Source organism: Cryptotermes secundus, unplaced genomic scaffold, assembly GCF_002891405.2.
Source record: "Cryptotermes secundus unplaced genomic scaffold, Csec_1.0 scaffold632, whole genome shotgun sequence".
Classification (NCBI taxonomy): domain Eukaryota; kingdom Metazoa; phylum Arthropoda; class Insecta; order Blattodea; family Kalotermitidae; genus Cryptotermes; species Cryptotermes secundus.
The window spans coordinates 576,512-594,705 of NW_019738356.1; the positions used below are offsets into that span (position 1 = coordinate 576,512).

Below are 18,194 nucleotides of genomic sequence, written 5' to 3' on the forward strand. Positions count from 1 at the left end.
TAGGGTACATCCTTTGAAAATGTGACACAGCTCAGATATTTGGGAACAACGGTAACAGATCGAAACCTGATTCAGGAGGAAATTAAGAGGCGATTGAACTCGAGTAATGCTTGCTACCATTCAGTCCAGAAGCTTTTGTCTTCTCGCCTGTTGTCCAAAAACATAAAAATTAGAATATACAAGACTATAATTTTGCCTGTGGTTCTGTATGGATATGAAACTTAGTCTCTGACATTAAGGGAGGAACATAGACTGGGGGTGTTTGAGAACAGGGTGTTGACGAGAATATTCGAACCGAAGAGAGATGAAGTGACAGGAGGTTGGAGAAAACTGCATAATGAGGAGCTTCATAACTTGTACTCTTCTCCAAGTATAATTAGAATGATCAAGTCAAGGAGGATGAGGTGGGCAGGTCATGTAGCATGAATGGGGGAGACAAGGAGTGCATATAGGATATTGTTGGGAAAGCCAGAAGGAAAGAGACCACAGGGAAGACCAAGGCATAGGTGGGTGGACAATATTAGAATGGATCTTAGAGACAGAATGGGATGGTACGGATTTGATAGATCTGACTCAGGATAGGGACCAGTGGAAGGCTCTTGTGAACACGGTAATGAACCTTCAGGTTCCATAAAATGCTGGTAAATTCTTGAGTAGCTGCAGAATTGGCGACTCCTCCAGAAGGGCTCAGCTCCATGAGTAAGTAAGTAAGTATGGTACATCCAACTTCTCATATCACATGCGAATGTGATATCTCTTAAATCAAAATAAATGGACTTTAATTCAAATCAATAAAGACTGAGGTCTCCTTGTGCAGAGGCTTGGGTGCTTATTTACTATTGTGCAGTTTCAAAGTATGCTCATGTAGTTATAATGTACGCCCCTTTGCCGTTATAAATGTGGGATTAGGCATGCCAAACATTCGTAAGGTCTACATACACGGAACAATAAACAGCACTACTACACAGGCAGGGTGAAGAATCTACAGTTCCTTTCAATACATACAGTGACATCACTTAGAAAAGGTTTGCACCCCTAGGCAACTCCGAGAAGTTGACAGTTTGTTGGCAAACACAAAACAAGTTGGGAAATGTAAACATGTGATATATAATTCTTCATAAAAATTTCCGTTCATGACCTTCTTCATTCAAATTATAAAGTTACACTTGAGATATGTACAGAAACCCATGCAGGTTTTTATGTGAATGGCTGGTTAGTGTTATCTGATTTTAACTAAAACTGGATATGTGAAGCTAAATTTTAGTAAAATTTCCCAGCACAAACATTCACAGAACCCCTTCAGTTGTTCTAAAGTTGTTACATAAGGATGGACAAGCTCATTGGCATTAGATAATCAATATACAAATTTTTGCAACTTCTGTGGTCTAGTGGTCAAGAGTTTCTGGCTACAGATCCAGAGGTCCGGGTTCGATTCCAGGCACTACCAAATTTTCCTAGAAGTAGTGTACCTGGAATGAGGTCCACTCAGCCTTGTGAGGGTAACTGAGGCGCTATTTCAAGGAAATAGCAGCTCCGGTCTAGAAAACCGAAATTAATGGCCATGGGGACCTGTTGCGCTGACCATGCGACACTCTCTATCTGCTAAAGTTGGCACTAACTTCGCTGACAAGCGGCGGTCGCTCAGTCAGTATAGTTCACTTGCCGACTAAAACCACAGAGTTTCTTTTTCATTGTAAACATGTGCCTGCCGTCATATTGTGAATCACTGCATACATTTCAATACCATATTCTTGCAAAACAGTTGTGAAACAACATATCAATACAAACTCAGACTGATTAAAGATTTGTATCATGCTGTATAGACACTCACCAATCCTCCCTGGATGCCAGCTGCTGAAGTCTCAGGTTCTGTGGGTTCGCTTTTGATTGGTTTTGGACTGTGACTGCTTAAAGATGCATCAACCGCATGAAGATTTGCTTGTCGGGCCACTGCGGCTTCTCTGTAAGACAGAACATACAGCAACATAAAATGAGAAAAAAACAGCGGAGAAATAACTGAAACTAAATTGGCTTGACAATCAAGTCCTGCAGGGATAGAAATGATGTGGATGTGGAGTAAGTCTGGCGGAAAAGAGGTAAACTAGGCTTTACTTGCTTCATGTCTTGTAACTTTATTAACCACAAGGTCTCTTCTCATTGGACAGCACTACACTCTACAACCCACCACCCTCCTTCCCCATTATTCCTTCTGAAGATGGCAACTGCAACGTACTTCAAAACGTAACAGGTTCAACACTTGGCACTGAATATGGTGATACAGGGGCTATGCTCTATGTATGTAGTTATTTAGTTAGTTAGTTATTAGAGAGGGTGGGTTTCCCCATGCACTTAGACCAGTATTGGTCCATTGTGCTTCCCTCTATAATATTCCACCAGTCTCTATACCCTACCGATAATGGTGCTTACCATCAGTCCCGACCCGGCCAGCGAGTTCTCAACTGGCTTGGCAGTATCTATAATGCTTCCCCCATCTATCAGAGGCCTTAGAGACTGCTATTGGGCGGGAAATGTCCTTGAATTTGGCTCAGTGATCTCCTTTGAAGATATGAGGTTCTTTTACGTGCCGTAAAGCTACGACATGGGACCCACGGCTTAAAGTCCCTCATGGAGGACTTGTTCCCTGAATTTTTTCACCCTTAAAAATTCGACGACATCCACTGCGTATTTGAACCAACGTACCAAGAGTCATGAGGTGGGAACGTTACCTCTAGACTACGGAGGCCGCTCTCTATGTATGTATGTATGCAGGAAGGTGCTAAGTTCAAATCTGTGCTACTCTGAGGTATTTTGTGGTTTCCTTAACCTCTCAAGATAACTGCTGGGATAGTAGTCTGACTGGGCCGCGACTGCTTCCTTCCCAGCCAATTTCAATTCATGTAGCATGAATGGGGGAGAAGAGGTATAAAAGATTATGAACGCTGTCCAGTGGAATTGATAAATGTTATAACAACACAGAGTGGCCCGAACAAGTGGACGACACTAAACAGTCCTATTCTTCAAACAACGGAACCACGACATGGCATACACTCATCTTCCTTTAAAGAGGAGTATAAAGGACACGAACCAAATTGGTTCTAGATTTTAACAAGTTTTATAAATGACCCTTGTAAATAGGATAATTTTGATAATTTATAAATATTTTAATAAATTCATTCATATCACAGTAATTGCTAAAGGCTAATATTTTACGAAGGCAAATCGAAAAGTCTTTGCCCCTATTTTTTTTTTCAGCCACAATAATACACATACAGGGAAATCAAAATAGTGGCAGTGTTCTAAGTACCTCTGACTATTTTTCCACACAGTCACCACCCCGGTTCAGGCATCTGTCCAATCCCACCACTAGTTTGGAGATGCCACTGTTGTAGAATTCGGCCGGTTGAGCGTGGAACCACTTCCGGACAGCAGTTTTTGAGTCATCATCGGAAATGAACCTCTGGCCTGCCACGAACTTCTTCAGTGGACTGAATACATGGTAAATCACTGGGGGCGAGGTCTGGACTATACGGTGCATGCTCCATAATCTCCTATCCGAATGACTGCAGTCATGCCCAGGGATTCTCGTGGACGATGTGGTTCCGCTCCATGACAATGCCAGGCCTCATGTGCCAAATAGGACCGCCATCCAACTGCAGTCAATCGGATGGGAGATTATGGAGCATGCACCATATAGTCCAGACCTTGCCCCCAGTGACTACCACGTGTTCGGTCCCCTGAAGAAGTTCCTGGCAGCCCAGAGGTTAATTTCCGACGACGCAAAAACCACTGTCTGGAGGTGGTTCCACGCTCAACCAGCCGAATTCTACAACAGCGGCATCTCCACACAAATGCCTGAACCGGAGTGGTGACTATGTGGAAAAACAGTCAAAGGTACTTAGAACACTGCCTGTATTTTGATTTCCCTGTATGTGTACTATTGTGGCTGAAAAAAAAATAGGGGCAAAGACTTTTCAATTTGCCCTCATATATTTATGACACTGTAATAATAGTTTCTGTATGTATTGATAATGTTCATCTGAAGATAGTTGCTCTGACGGAAACATGTAAAGGATGAAAGATTTAAAAAACACACCATTTATCAATCACACTGGATGGCATTCATAATCCTTTTTTACTCTTACTACTGTGACAGACCAGGATGAGCCAAGTCAAATTTAGTGGGGGAGAAGAGGAATGCTTATAGAATATTGGTGGGAAAGCCAGAAGGAAAGAGACCACTGGGAAGACCAAGGCGTAGGTGGGTGAACAATATTAAAATGGATCTTAGTGGGATGGGATGGTATGGATTGCACTGATCTGGCTCAGGATAGGGACCAGTGGAGGTCTCTTGTGAACACGGTAATGAACCTTCGGGTTGCATAAAATAGTTCTTCAGTAGCTGTACAATTGGCGGCTTCTCAAGAAGGGTGCCCATATAGCTCACGCACTGAGCGACGGCATAATTCTGTATTTATGCATCCTGTTGCAAGCCATAATAAAATGTTTATGTATAACATAGTAGTTGAAACATGTAGTGTGGAAGTGAAGAATAAGGTGAAAAAGTGTATACACTGTAAGACGGTTAGCATAAACCATGGACATAACACAGTCCATCAATAATGCAACATACTGTTCCTTTTTCTTTCACTTACACTTTTAACACAACATGTTTCGGCCCTAGATTGGCCATCTTCAGGTGTCTTGATATATTAAAACTGTTACACTGCATTAACATGCGCTAAAGTCACATGCTGTAGTCCACTTAATATAATAAAATAAAATGCATTAAAATTTCATTTCATTACTTTCGTGAAAATTTATTCCACCAAAGCAATGAAAATTTTAATCGAAAAATGTAACAGATTTTATTTCATTTTATCTTATTATATTAAGTGCACTACAGGGCGTGATTTTAGCACATATTAATGCAGTGTAACAGTTTGAATATATCGAGACACCTGAATATGGCCATCTAGGGCCGAAACATGTTGTGTTAAAGTATAGGTGGAAGAAAAAGGAACAATTTATTGCACTACTGATGGCCTGTGTTATACATAGTTGTTTTAATGATAGTGTAAACTAAAGAAAGCTAGTCCATTCTCTTCTTCAGAGTCAAAAACATGTTTGAGTTCATTTACTGAGAAAGGTACAGCAGGTCAGTAGTCTGCTCCCTGGCTCCGTGCACAGAAACTCGTGTGGTAATGGCGAGAGGTACCGCCACCACACTACTGCTTCCCACCCATCTGCCTCTCATATGCCATCACATGTTGATGGAGGTCTACCATTCATGGCCATACGGTCTGAGGTATGCTTGGTGGTGGTCAGTTTCTAATCCCACACTTTGACAATTATGTCGCTTGTGTTGGTCATTCAGCACCTTATGTGAAAAAAAAACTTATCACCTTAACAAGATTAAAATTTTTTTAAGTGTTAAAATGCACATGTTTTGGCCAACATGGCCATCATCAGGTGTTAAAATATGTCTAATGAGGAAATCGCTGCTTTCACTTGTTACTGATGCATATGTAGGTTCCTCTGATGTGCGTGTGTGTTGTGGTTGGTGTCGTACGGTCCTCTTGTGTTGTGTTCTTCGTTGCGTGTCCTGTTCCTGAACAGGAACCACAACACACATACACACATGCAAACACATATCAAAGGGACCTGCATATGCATCAGCAATAAGTGAAAGCAGTGATTTCCTCGTTAGACATATTTTAACACCTGATGATGGCCATGTTGGTCGAAACATAAGACAGTGAATGATTGACGCAAGCGAAAAGTGCAGCTGGATGCAAGAATACAAAATTATAAGTCATTTGTGCTTTCAATTTCAACTGGACGGTGTATCTGTAAACTCATCTTCTATTTGGACACCACTTGCAAGTCTGAGATACTGAGTGAATAAAATTATAAAATAAACTACCAAAAAATATATATAAATTCAACACACAATGGGAAAACACCAAAGACTGAAGTTACACATTAGACGCAGGCTATGAAAACGCTAGGATCAGCTTATCAGTTCTCTTGTCTAATTTTGGCTTGCAGCTACTGAAAGGATCCTACTGTTAAGATGTGTTAAGCTAAGGATCCAGGAAGAGCAAGAAACATCAGATCAACTTACAGTGCCCTCATCCTTGCTGTCCCTGCCGCACCCTCACACTGATGGTCTGCCGGATGGCGATGTTTGAGGCAAAAGTTCAATTTACACTCGCTACACATGACCGGCACTATTTCCTTTACATGACAGTTCTTTCCAGAACATTTATTTGTGAACACCTGAAATTGTAAGAAGTGCATAACTGTATAGCTAGCATACAAGCAACAAAATTTCAATGAGAAATTGCTGTGATAATCAGTTTCGTTACTGACTCTCCTACACAGAATGTTATTTGAAAATAATTTCTACATCAATTAGCATTAACAGCCGGCTATGGGCTGGACAGGTGGGGGTTGATTCCTAGCAAGGGTGAGATATTTTTCTGTACACCACCACATCAAGACTGACTCTGAGGTCCACTTAGCCTCATATCCGATGGGTACAGGGGACCCTTCCCCTGGGTACAGCTGACACTTTACCATTTAGTGCCACAGTGAAGAATGACTGAGCTATAACTCCACTCCCCCCCTATATCTTCATGGTGTAGTCCTTAATTAAACAGAGGAACAAATTTACTTTAGTATTTTAACTAGATCTACAGCCCCCTTGGGCCCTGGCCTCTGATTTTCAGTTTCATGATCATTTTACAGATGGTATGCCTCCTTTGATGGGTGATCAGCTCACCACAAGGCCTCTACCTAAACACAGGACAACACAAACACAGAATAAACACATACACATAACAAACATCCATGCCTTGTGTTGGATCCGAACCCATGATCCTGGCTTCCGAGCAAGCGAAGACAGGCACGACTTAGACTGCTCAGCTACTGTGACTTGCTTTTATATGTATACAAATCACTTTTTATCCACAAAAACAAACTCTGTCACAACACATAACATCAATAATTAGAAAAGTTCTGAATAAAACAGACAGCAGCAGTGTTTCCTCTGCGTTCTGCTTTGTTCCTTGGCTTACAGTGTCACACCTCAAAAGACAACTCTTTAAAATCACTGTCATGTGTCACTTAATATTTTTCATTCAGGAACAGAGGATTTTAAACCCAAGTTGTATGTGGCTGACAGATGGATTTTAAGTTACAAGTAATGGTATTAGCAATAAAAAACGTGACAGTCAGCCACCTGGACACACATGTGAACAGCCACTGACCACATTATTTAGACAATGCACAGCCAATCTGGCCAAGTTCACTTAGATACGGATTGTATGGTCTGTGCAGGTATAACTTGTACTTTTCACCAAGTATAATTACAATGATGAAGTCAAGATGGATGAGATGGGCAGGTCATGTAGTATGAATGGGGGGAAAAGCACAATGCATACAGGATATCGGTCGAAAAGCCGGAAGGGAAGAGACTATTATGAAAATCATGATGTAGGTGGATGGATAATATTAAAATGGATGTTAGACAGGATGTGGTGGCATGGAATGGATCGAGCTGGATCAGGATAGGGACCAGTGGAGGGGTTCTTGTGAATACAGTAAAGAACCTTCAGGTTCCATAAAATGTTGGGAAGTTTTAGAATAACTACAGAATTGGTGGCTTCTCAAGAAGGGCTCAGCTCCATGCAGTTTAGTTTAGTTTTAGTGTGTGTATGGGTTATAACGGCGGTCACAGTAGCCGAGCGGTCTAAAGCATGCACTGTCTTTGCTCGCTCAAAGCCGAGATCGTGGGTGCGAATCCCACTCAGGGCATGGATGTTTGTGTGCATTTTTCTGTGTCTGTCTACAGGTAGAGGCCTTGCGATGAGCCGATCACTCGCCCAAGGAGTCCTACTGTATGTGTAAGATCTAGAAAAACCGAAGTGAACGGAGTTCATGGAGTTAGGCCTAGGACCACTGGGGCTGTAGTGCCAAAGAAAAAAAAATGGGTTATAACAGGGTCTTTGTTAGAATGTGTCACCCTGCCTCCCACAATGCAACTGCAACCACTGCCCTGCTCATTCTTGCCACACTTCTCACTTCTGTCTGTACATATTCCTGTGGCTGGGCCTTAAATCAGGGCCTATGCAACAGTGCAACATATCATGAAAAAGAAAAAAAATTAAAAGTCACCTTTCTTCTATTCTTGGCAGGATCTGACATGCAGTCGCTGTCGATATGGGCACCCACAGCAATGTCAGGCTGTACCCCACGCTTCACAGGGATTGGTGTATTGCACAGAGGGCACACAGGGACCTGGACATCCTTCTTGTATGCCGAGGGACAGGCGTGACTCTTGTAACTGACGTGTTCCCGGCTTTATAAAGAAACAACTTTCTTTCATATTCATGTATACAGCTTATATGAGACTTTACGGAAGTAAATAACACGACTGTTGCAGCGCTACTAAAAGATTTAGAGTATATGTATCTTCATGGTTATTATGAGAACTTCACTCACAGCACTTACATTTTATTATCTTCAATCATTTAACATCAGCTTTCAGAATTTTTACTTCATAAACTCAAATGAACATAAAAATATCACCATATTTCTCACCCTGTAAAATCATTTTAACTGAAAATTAGGAAGGACTGTAAATTAATGAATAGAATTTGACACACAGTGAAATGTTACTAATTCAGATTAAAGGGGGGAAAGGGTAGTGTGAACTAGTGAAGACCCTGAATTACAGAGCATAATCATACATATTTTTAACACATTATGCTTTTTAAAAGCAGAATACTGTACCGTTTGATTACAAATTGGAGACTATGTCTGTGTACTTGGAAACTTATCTAGGCTGGCAAGAAATGAGAAATCATATCATTAAATTCTCATTTAGGAAAATCTACAGTCTGTATAAATAAAACGCATAAAAAACAATACATAACATACTTACTGCAGGTATTTGGAGACATTTTATGACTACATTCAGTAATGCAGAATAAAATAATTAAAGTGAGTTCTTTCTGTAATTATTTTGATCTGTATTACTGAATGTAATCATAAAAGTCTCCAAATACCTGCAAAAACTATGCATATATATTTATATTTGTATTAAATGGGGGCACGCGGTAGCATAGTTGGTTGAGGCACAATGCTACAAGCCGGAAGGTCGCGGGTTCAAGTCCTGATGACGTCATTGGATTTTTTTCAGTTGACCTAACCCTTCCAGCTGCATTATGGCCCTGGGGTCTACTCAGCCTCTAACAGAAATGAGTATCAGGAATTAATTAAATAATTTTCCTGGGGAGTAAAGCAAGGCCGGTGCGTAAGGCTCACAACCTTATCGCCATCTTTGAGCCAACTGTCTAGATAATGTGGGACCCTCGTCTCACAACGCTATGGGCCTTCATGGCCTGTTACAGGGATAGCTCTACTTTTTTTACTTTATCTGTATTAAATATTGCATCTGTAGCAAAACATATTCCAGTTCTGCAACCTTGACCTAGTTCCATAAAGCATCTACCTGATGCAAATAAATTCTAGTTATAATAAAACATAAAATATCAAATCCAGTAGACAAACGGAAGTTCCAACATAGATACAAATGCTTCACAAAGATGAATTAAATGCATTTCATGCCTGCAGCACTTATGGTCCTCTCCCTCTATTTCCTATTACACATACAATTTTCAAAATTAATTATTGACAGAAACTTTGGTACAGTAAACAAGATAACTATACACCAAAAAACGTCGACTCTAAGTTACCCAAGATAACATTCAATACAGAAACTGTACTGCACATACAATAAACAGTACTTCACACTTACCAGAAAATATTTTCACAGGCTTCACATTTCAGTGGCAGGTAATCTGAAAAAAAAAAAAAAAAAAGTTTTAACTTACAATGCTGGGATTCCAACGGAGCATGGCGTGCAATTTTAACAACATATTACACCAAGTGTGGATACAAACTATACTTAAATTCATATATCCGCAAATGTCTTACCTAGTTGTTTACAGGTTGGATCTGAACAATGTTTTCCTAAGTCTGGAAATTCCATATTAAATTTATATCACCACAAATTCCACTGTGCGCAAAGCCACCTCTTCGTGAATTAATTGCTTCACCAGAATTTCACTCTAATTTATACCGCCCTGTAATATTTCCAGAAACATTCATACGTTGACTCATACAAAACTGACTAGTCACTTCTGAATTATGAAAATTACTACTACACTTTCGAAAGTTTTAAGTTACCACATTGTATAGGTGTTCAGTACTGGTTATATAAAAAAAAGTTATGCTATCAAGTGCTTGATGAAAATTGCGACCAAAATTCTGTTTCAAAGTGAAGATATTGTTTCTAAAACATCCCACCAGATAATCCACTTTCGTATTGTGCAATGACGACTTAGAAACGACAGTCTGCGCAACCAAGGCGTCTATGAAAAATTTACTAGTCATCCTCACGAGCCCCCCCCCCTTCCATAAGGCGGGAAATATGGACCCGGGTGGCGTGAAACAAGACTGAAGAAATTATATCAGTGCAGACACTACGCTGAATAAAGTAATAATTTCCCCATCTTAAAATGTAATGAATCCCAGAGATATTACACTTCTTAATTTGTATTTTCTACTAAGGATTATACTGAACTAATACAAATTGAAGCAAATTTTGCCCCATAACCACTAATGCAGATCCTCTAAAAAAAATATATTTGATAGCCACTGGGTAATTTTGAATATAAATCGAGCAGCGCAATTTCTGCATAACACCTATTTTTCTTTTGTATCTAAAGCATAGATATCGGGGGATAGCACTACTATCAACTTCATACAAAATTTTATCCAATATTCTTCTCTCAAGGTTAAGTCCATATATAGATGAAATTATTGGGGATTATCCGTGTGGGTTTTGACGTAACAGATCACCTACTGATCAGATCTTTCGCATTCATCAGATATTGGAGAAAAAAAATGGGAATACAATGAGACAGTACATCAGCTATTTGTAGACTTCAAGAGAGCCTATGATTCAGTTAGGAGGGAAGTATAGTACAATATTCTGATAGAGTTTGGGATACCCATGAAACTAGTGAAGCTGATTAAAATGAGTTTAAACAAAACTTATAATAAATTCTGGATAGGTAAACATTTGATAAATTTCCAATCCAGAAAGGTCTAAGACAAGGAGATGCTTTATTTTAAAATAATCTGGGGGAAGGGCAGATATGCCTGGTCCCCTTTTCTGGCGTCTGAACTGTTATTGCTTTAGAGGGAGTTAATAAACACTTGGCTGTTACTGCAAGTAAGAAAAATGGTTATGTAACTGATTAGTAGCGTAGAGACATCTGATCAAGAATTGTGTATTATAATATGTATCTGGCAAGGGTGTGCAAGATGACTGAACACTAGAACTGCCATGGAACTATCGCAGTCAGCATTTCCGCTTTTCCTTTTTGTAAACTATCCAAAATCCCTTGAATTTATACATGTTGCTTTTTGTGTTGGAGGGGGAAATCAGTAATTGTGTAAGTTAAGGTGGCTGTTCTGGAAATTCATATCATAAACGTGAATTCTATTGTGAAAATAGAACTTAATTTTTCTTCACATGAAGCTGGTATAAACTCAGTTACAATATTACAGGAGTAAGACTGTCATGTAATGAAAGATCAGTAAGTCATCAACACTACCCATGTGATATGTTTTCATGCAAGGATAAATTTTAGACTGGTAATCTTGTTTCAGAATCCTGTAGCAGGATGTAATGATGAATGAGGATCCTGTGGGTTCTGTAAAAAAGGAAATTCTTGAGCAGCTAAGTACAGAATGCATAAGGATAACCATTCACCAAAAAAAAAAGTTTACAAGAAATGGTTAAAATTAGCACTTGAATAAATTTATCCTGTTTGGCCAAAGAACGATGCATTCCCATAATTGATAATTATATATTACGTGATCTGTAAACATTCATTTCAATATACTGTATGACCGCCATGGGCAGGGCCAGAATTTTTCTTTTTTTTTGGGGGGGGGGGAATTTACTAAGAAAGGCAAAAAGAAAATGTGCTTAAAACTTATAAGAAGTTGCTCAAGGCTATTTCTACAAATAATAAAATTTCAATTGCAATTTTTACTGCTGTTATTGTTGTCGAAGAAGACTTAGATGTACGTGGGAGGATAATATTAAAATGGTTCTTACAGAAATAAGAAAGGGTGGTATGGGCTGGATTCATCCAGTTCATGTAGGGATCAGTGGAGGCCTTTTGTGAATACGGTAATGAATCTTTAGATTCCATAAATTGTTGAAAAACTATCAAGACTGGCGGCTTCTCAAGAAATACTCAGCTTTTTAGAGTTCAATAATAATATTTATTATTATTATTATTATTATTATTATGCATGTTCCATTATTTTCTTCGATTTCGTTATTTTAATTCGGGTGGAGCACATGCTTAGTTTGTCGAAAAATCGAAAGATCTCATCGGGAATCGAACCCGCGACCTTTCGGCTTGTAGCATATACACATGTTTAAATCGCCCTCACTAAGTTGTTGATCCAAACAGATTATATGCAAATACACACATCTCGTGCTATCACCCCTTAATTCATATGATTTTAATATCAGAAAATGTAACAGCATCCAAAACAATGACAGAGAAAAGAAGTGTGTGTTATACATATGTGTATATGCACTGAATTTCCGCCATTTTCGCCCAAACACTCTCTACCCACTCAAACAGAGAATGTACAAGTGCATTATTCTGGGACACGCCTTATGTTTAATATAAACTGTCATTTATGTACCCAGATGTTTTTTGAATGAAATTTGGTGCACAGATTTTCGTTAAGTATAAAAACAAATTTAACTAAATTTCGTACAATGTGGGCAGAAATTACTGAAAGAAGAACATGGAGAAACGAACAGAAGGTTCAGAATTATCAAGAATGGCGTCTAATAGATAAAACCGCTTAACCTGACTGAAAGGTACTCTTATTACTGCAACGGACATTTCAATTTCGGGCATGCGCCGTTCTTTGTTTCACCCGCTCGCCACGGTGAGGCACAGGATATGAGCGGGACCTGAAACAAAAGAAACAAACAAAAACAAAAAACAACATTAGTATAATCTGCAACAAACATACAGAAATCAGGAGGATTTACACAGAAACCTTACCTCTGCAGTTAGCAATTTGAAGTCAAGTCTTCTGTCACTCAGATCTTCATTCAAAAGCACAATTCTTGATCCGATACGCTGTACGTTTTTAATATCCTCGCGGTCGGAAGGAGTGAAACGAATGTACCATTCGTTCACTGCAGTGAACCGTGTTAAAACGGACGTCTTAATCAATCTCAAACAGCTCACCATTATACGCCATTTTGTGCACAGAATTAAAGCAAAATTCTTCAGAAAGACAAAATGTCGATGGCTTCTCTTCTCGAAAGCGCAGCTGAAACACGTCGTATTGAAACGACGGTCCTTTCTATGTGTAAATGAAAAACGAAAACACCCAAGCATGGCTAACACAAACAACGCTCCTTTCGGTGTGTAAATCAAACGAAAATACCCGAGCACGGTCAACACAAACGACGCTCCTTTCGATATGTAACTCGAAGGAAAACACCCAAGCACGGCCAACACAAACGACGCTCCTTTCGATGTGTAAATCAAAGGAAAACACCCAAGCACGGCCAACACAAACGACGCTCCTTTCGATATGTAACTCGAAGGAAAACACCCAAGCACGACCAACACAAACGACGCTCCTTTCGATGTGTAAATCAAATGAAAACGCCCAAGGGCGGCCAACACAAACGACGCTTCGCTTTATGGAAATAATTCTCGTGATAACACGAACCGTATCTAATATCACACAGCCTGGCGGCTAGTGACAGAACTACCCAACTCAGAGGCCTGTATTGTCTATTCAGTTTAACTCTAACACGTTCAGTTCTTCAGATGGATTTTAATTACATCTTCAGCTACGTTCTTGTTCATATAAAATCCTCCGACAGCAATACGCGATTTTCAACATGTGAAATGTGCATGTCACAAGTCCACGTGTATTCCTCGATAAGTAACAATGGGGGTCAGTTACTTTATATTATTGATTTGCCTGATGTGTTTCTTCATGATGACAGCCGATGTCTTGTCCACGTTGAGGCTGGAAGGCATTTAGGGACCTACCTTGTGCCTTCCTCCATGTTGACAATTGATGTCCTGTCCAACGCTGAAGCTGGAGCACGTTTTGTTGGCCTACCTTATGCGTTTCCTCGTTCCTACATTTTATAAAACGAATTCACAGTAAAATACACAGACAGACAGACAAACATACACATGTCACTTTATAAATGTCACTGGGTACTGTTTTGGTCTTAACGATACCGTTTGCGTGGAGCTCCTCTTGCCATAGTCCTCGGGTCGAAGTCTTCATCGGATGGACGTTGGTGGTTCCTCTCGGATGAAGCAGCCGTTGGCAAAATGCAGGAAATGTCACAACACTGTATCACACACACACTTAGAGAGCCGTTGCAATGACACGGTACAACACGTGACCCTACTTCAAGCCTCCTCTAATATTCTCATTTCGTAATGCCATCTTCACGTCACGTCATTTAGGCCCTTCCTATGAATAAATAATTCTACGTTCGTAATACTGCTCTTGCTTCGGAAATGTCTACACAGTTTCATCGTAAAGGAGTTAAACAGTTTTTATTCACTTCCGTAAACATGACTTGAAGTCACACGAAACCCGCGAACCACATACTGCTAACCGCCTGCCGCAGAGATAATTTTCCTCCTAATTTTACAATTAGACATGAGAATTTTGTCATGTTTTATTGCTGGTGATACAAGTAATAAATTGATTTATTTACATTTCGTAATTTGTCGAAATGTCTATAGGATTACAATAGTATAAAAAATTCTAAAATTGAGAGGGATTTTTTTTGGGGGGGGGGTTAGGTACAGACGGTATTAGAGGAAGTGGTGGCCTTGTTCAGTATGTGAATATTGTTCACAGTAAACTGAACATCACGCGTTAATAAAAATGACATGTAATATGCCAGATTAAACGTATTTTTGTGTGAGAGTACCTACAAATATAAGCGCTCTTCGAAGTAAATCTTGATTCATGTGATTATAATTGAAGAACTGGTGTCTGACATCCCACAGCGGTCTGAAGTTACAACCGCAATTCTGTAGACTTTCAGTTTTACTAACTTAATATTAGGATGGCTTGTGATGAAATATATACCAACATATATAAGTTAAAATAAATCAATGTTAATAAAACTATATATTTTAATATTATATACAATAAAAAAAGTAAAGCTATCCCTAGACCACGCCTTGAAGGCCCATAGGGTTGTGAGACGTTGAGGGTCCCACATTATCTAGACAATCGGCTCAAAGATGGCGGTAAGGTTCTCACCCTTACGCATCGGCCGCGCTTTAATCCGCAGGAAAATTATTTAATGAATTCATGGTACTCATTTCTGTTAGAGGCCGAGTAAACCCCAGGGCCTAGTGCGGCTGAAAGGATTAGGTCAACTGAAAAAAAATCCAATGACCTCATCGGGACTTGAACCCGCGACCTTCCGGCTTGTAGCATAGCCCCTCAACCAACTACGCTACCGCGTGCCCCCAATATTATATATAATATATAAATTAATATTAATTCACTTATCTATATATAGTATCTATTCTCTTTAGAGAAATGTCTGTACTCTTAATATACAAAGTAATCATAAATACTATACACTGTTTTGTATCATCCTGTCTGACGGACGTGAGCAAATTGCAAGAATTTGCAAATGAAGTGGCAGAGGTAGGATTCTGATCCGAACGAGATCACACTTAACTTAAACTCACCTTGAACTTGGTAATGCAGTCAGAGGAGTTTTCCAAAGAGTGTACGCAAAACAAAGATATTACGACTGGCTAGTAAATCGGCTCTAACTGACGGAGTTGGTGTACGTACTGAAGTTTGGCACAGAAGCGACTGGAAACTGGGTACTTAGCAGACAAATCTCCAATCTACAGGATAATATTAAAACGAATCTTATTTAAATAAGTTTGAAGATGTAAATTGGATTGCAGTAGTGTGGCATGATGTCCAATATGAAAACGGTTAGAAACATCGGGATAAGGGAGAAGACCCGTGAGAGTAGACTGTTCATTATCTTGTGGTGAAGACACAACTTACTTCCCAGAAGACGGAGCTCTCCATAAGCATCGCTGTGAGTATGTCAAATCCTACACACCTTACATTGGATACCATCACGGAATAAAATAGCCATAAGCCTCAGGAGAGCAGAGGATGCCTCACAGGGAGGCTCTGTTCATAAATTAACATTAGATGAAATTATGACTGGAAATTCTGATTGAAGAAACTCACAAAAAAAATCTCTGAAAAACACAGGACGTTTTATGGAGGAGGGGCTGTTTTCATTAATTAGCATCAGATGAAATTATGATTGGAAATTGACTGAAGAAAATCACGAAAAAGCTCTGAATAACACAGGGCGTTTCATGGAGGAGGGGCTCTGTTTATAAGTTAATATTAGATGAAATTATGATAGAAGGTCTGACTGAAGAAAATCACGAAAAATCTCGGATAACACAGGAAGTTTTATATAGGGGGGCTGTGTTCATCAGTTAATATAAGATGAAATTATGACTGAAATTCTGACTGAAGAAAATCACAAAAAATCTCGGAACCTCTCCAGGACGTTTTATGGACGGGTGGCTGTGTTCATTAATTAATATAAGATGAAATCCTGGTTGGAAATTCTGACTGAAGAAAATCATGAAAAATCTCGAAACAACACAAGACGTTTTATGGAAGAGTGGCTGTGTTCATTAATAAATATTAGATGAAATTCTGGTTGGAAATTCTGACTGAAGAAACTCACGAAACATCTCAGAATAACACAGGACGTTTTATGGAGGAGCGGCTGTGTTCATCAATTAATATTAGATGAAATTATGATTGTAAATTGTGACTGAAGAAAACCACGAAAAATCTCGGATAACACAGGACGTTTTATGAAGGAGTGGCTGTACTCATTAATTAATATTAGATGAAATTATGATTGGAACTTATGACTGAAGAACATCACGATAAATTTCAGGATAACTGAGGAACATTTATAGAAATGTTTAGTTCGTCTGTTTGTTTCACCTAACAACACCGATATGCTTTCTAGTAGTTATATCATCGTGAAAATTTTAATGCGAGTTCTTATTTCAAAATTTAAGAACATATCTGCCTTTGGACCTTTTTGGTCAGTCATTGCTAGATCTACCAATTGCAACAACAAAGGTAGATTAAAATTATTTCCTTTAAGCAAATCCGAAAAATTTTCAGGCTGAAATTAAGAAACCTACTTAAGAGAACAATGTCTAGACACTTCGACACAAAAGCGCTATTCAGAATTGCTAAGGTAATGCCATAGACTCGATGTGTCCTATATTATTAAAAAGTTCAACAACTTTCGTATAATATCGTGTGATTTATTTTAATATATATTATAATTACGACATTTCAAGGCGTCAAGATAATTTAAAAATGAACTTGGTTCGAGCCAATATCGACCCGCATACCACAGTCTAACAATCATCGACGTCATGGAAACTTCCTTTTTCAAAAATTTGATTTTGTATCAGTAGATAAATTCCAAACACGTTAATATACGCAGTGCACCAGAGTTTGTTAAGCAATATGAATGAGAAGCCTTTTGAATCCAAACCGCCAGACGGCAGGGGGCACATATGAGCGTACAAACCGTGAAACGTTAGTGTTTGCCGGCCATGCACAAGGAAAGAAGCCCACAGCAGGAAGATTACAGAGAGGGTTAAACAAATGTTAGTTGCAGCGTGTTAGGAAGCTAGAAATTTGTAGCTCATATGTGGAATTTTTCATAAAAAGTTACTTCTATATCAATATTCTACATCATTTTAATGTTTAAATTATATAAGTGACGTCACTGATATTACTGTAGGAATGCAGAGAAATGCTAACGGGAGGCTGAAGGAACAAATGTCATATAATCGCAATTTTCTGACAAATTACTTTTCAATTCGGTGGAACATTCAGCACGAACGAGTAAATCAAGATATTAATACAAAAATATAATTGGAATAAGTCATATTTTGTCTGTCTGGTCTGTCGGAAGTCTGATGAGGGAGTCA

The 18,194-nt window shown here is 39.1% G+C and overlaps 1 protein-coding gene across 3 annotated transcripts in view; it reads right to left on the reverse strand.

The window, feature by feature from the left end:
* LOC111870858 (cyclic AMP-responsive element-binding protein 3-like protein 2) overlaps positions 1-10,445 on the reverse strand; it is a 224,555-nt gene extending 214,110 nt beyond the window's left edge. For 2 of the 3 annotated variants that reach the window (XM_023863450.2, XM_023863448.2), the window contains exons 1-5: positions 10,003-10,445; positions 9,824-9,866; positions 8,179-8,362; positions 6,125-6,279; positions 1,832-1,961 (exon numbers count right to left, since the gene is read on the reverse strand). In XM_023863450.2, coding sequence (XP_023719218.1) covers positions 1,832-1,961; positions 6,125-6,279; positions 8,179-8,362; positions 9,824-9,866; positions 10,003-10,057 — 567 coding nt within the window. In that variant the 5' untranslated portion in view covers positions 10,058-10,445. The remainder of the gene's footprint in view (positions 1-1,831; positions 1,962-6,124; positions 6,280-8,178; positions 8,363-9,823; positions 9,867-10,002) is intronic. The other variant, XM_033754019.1, reaches the window with a different exon arrangement.
* Between the last annotated feature and the right edge of the window lie 7,749 nt (positions 10,446-18,194).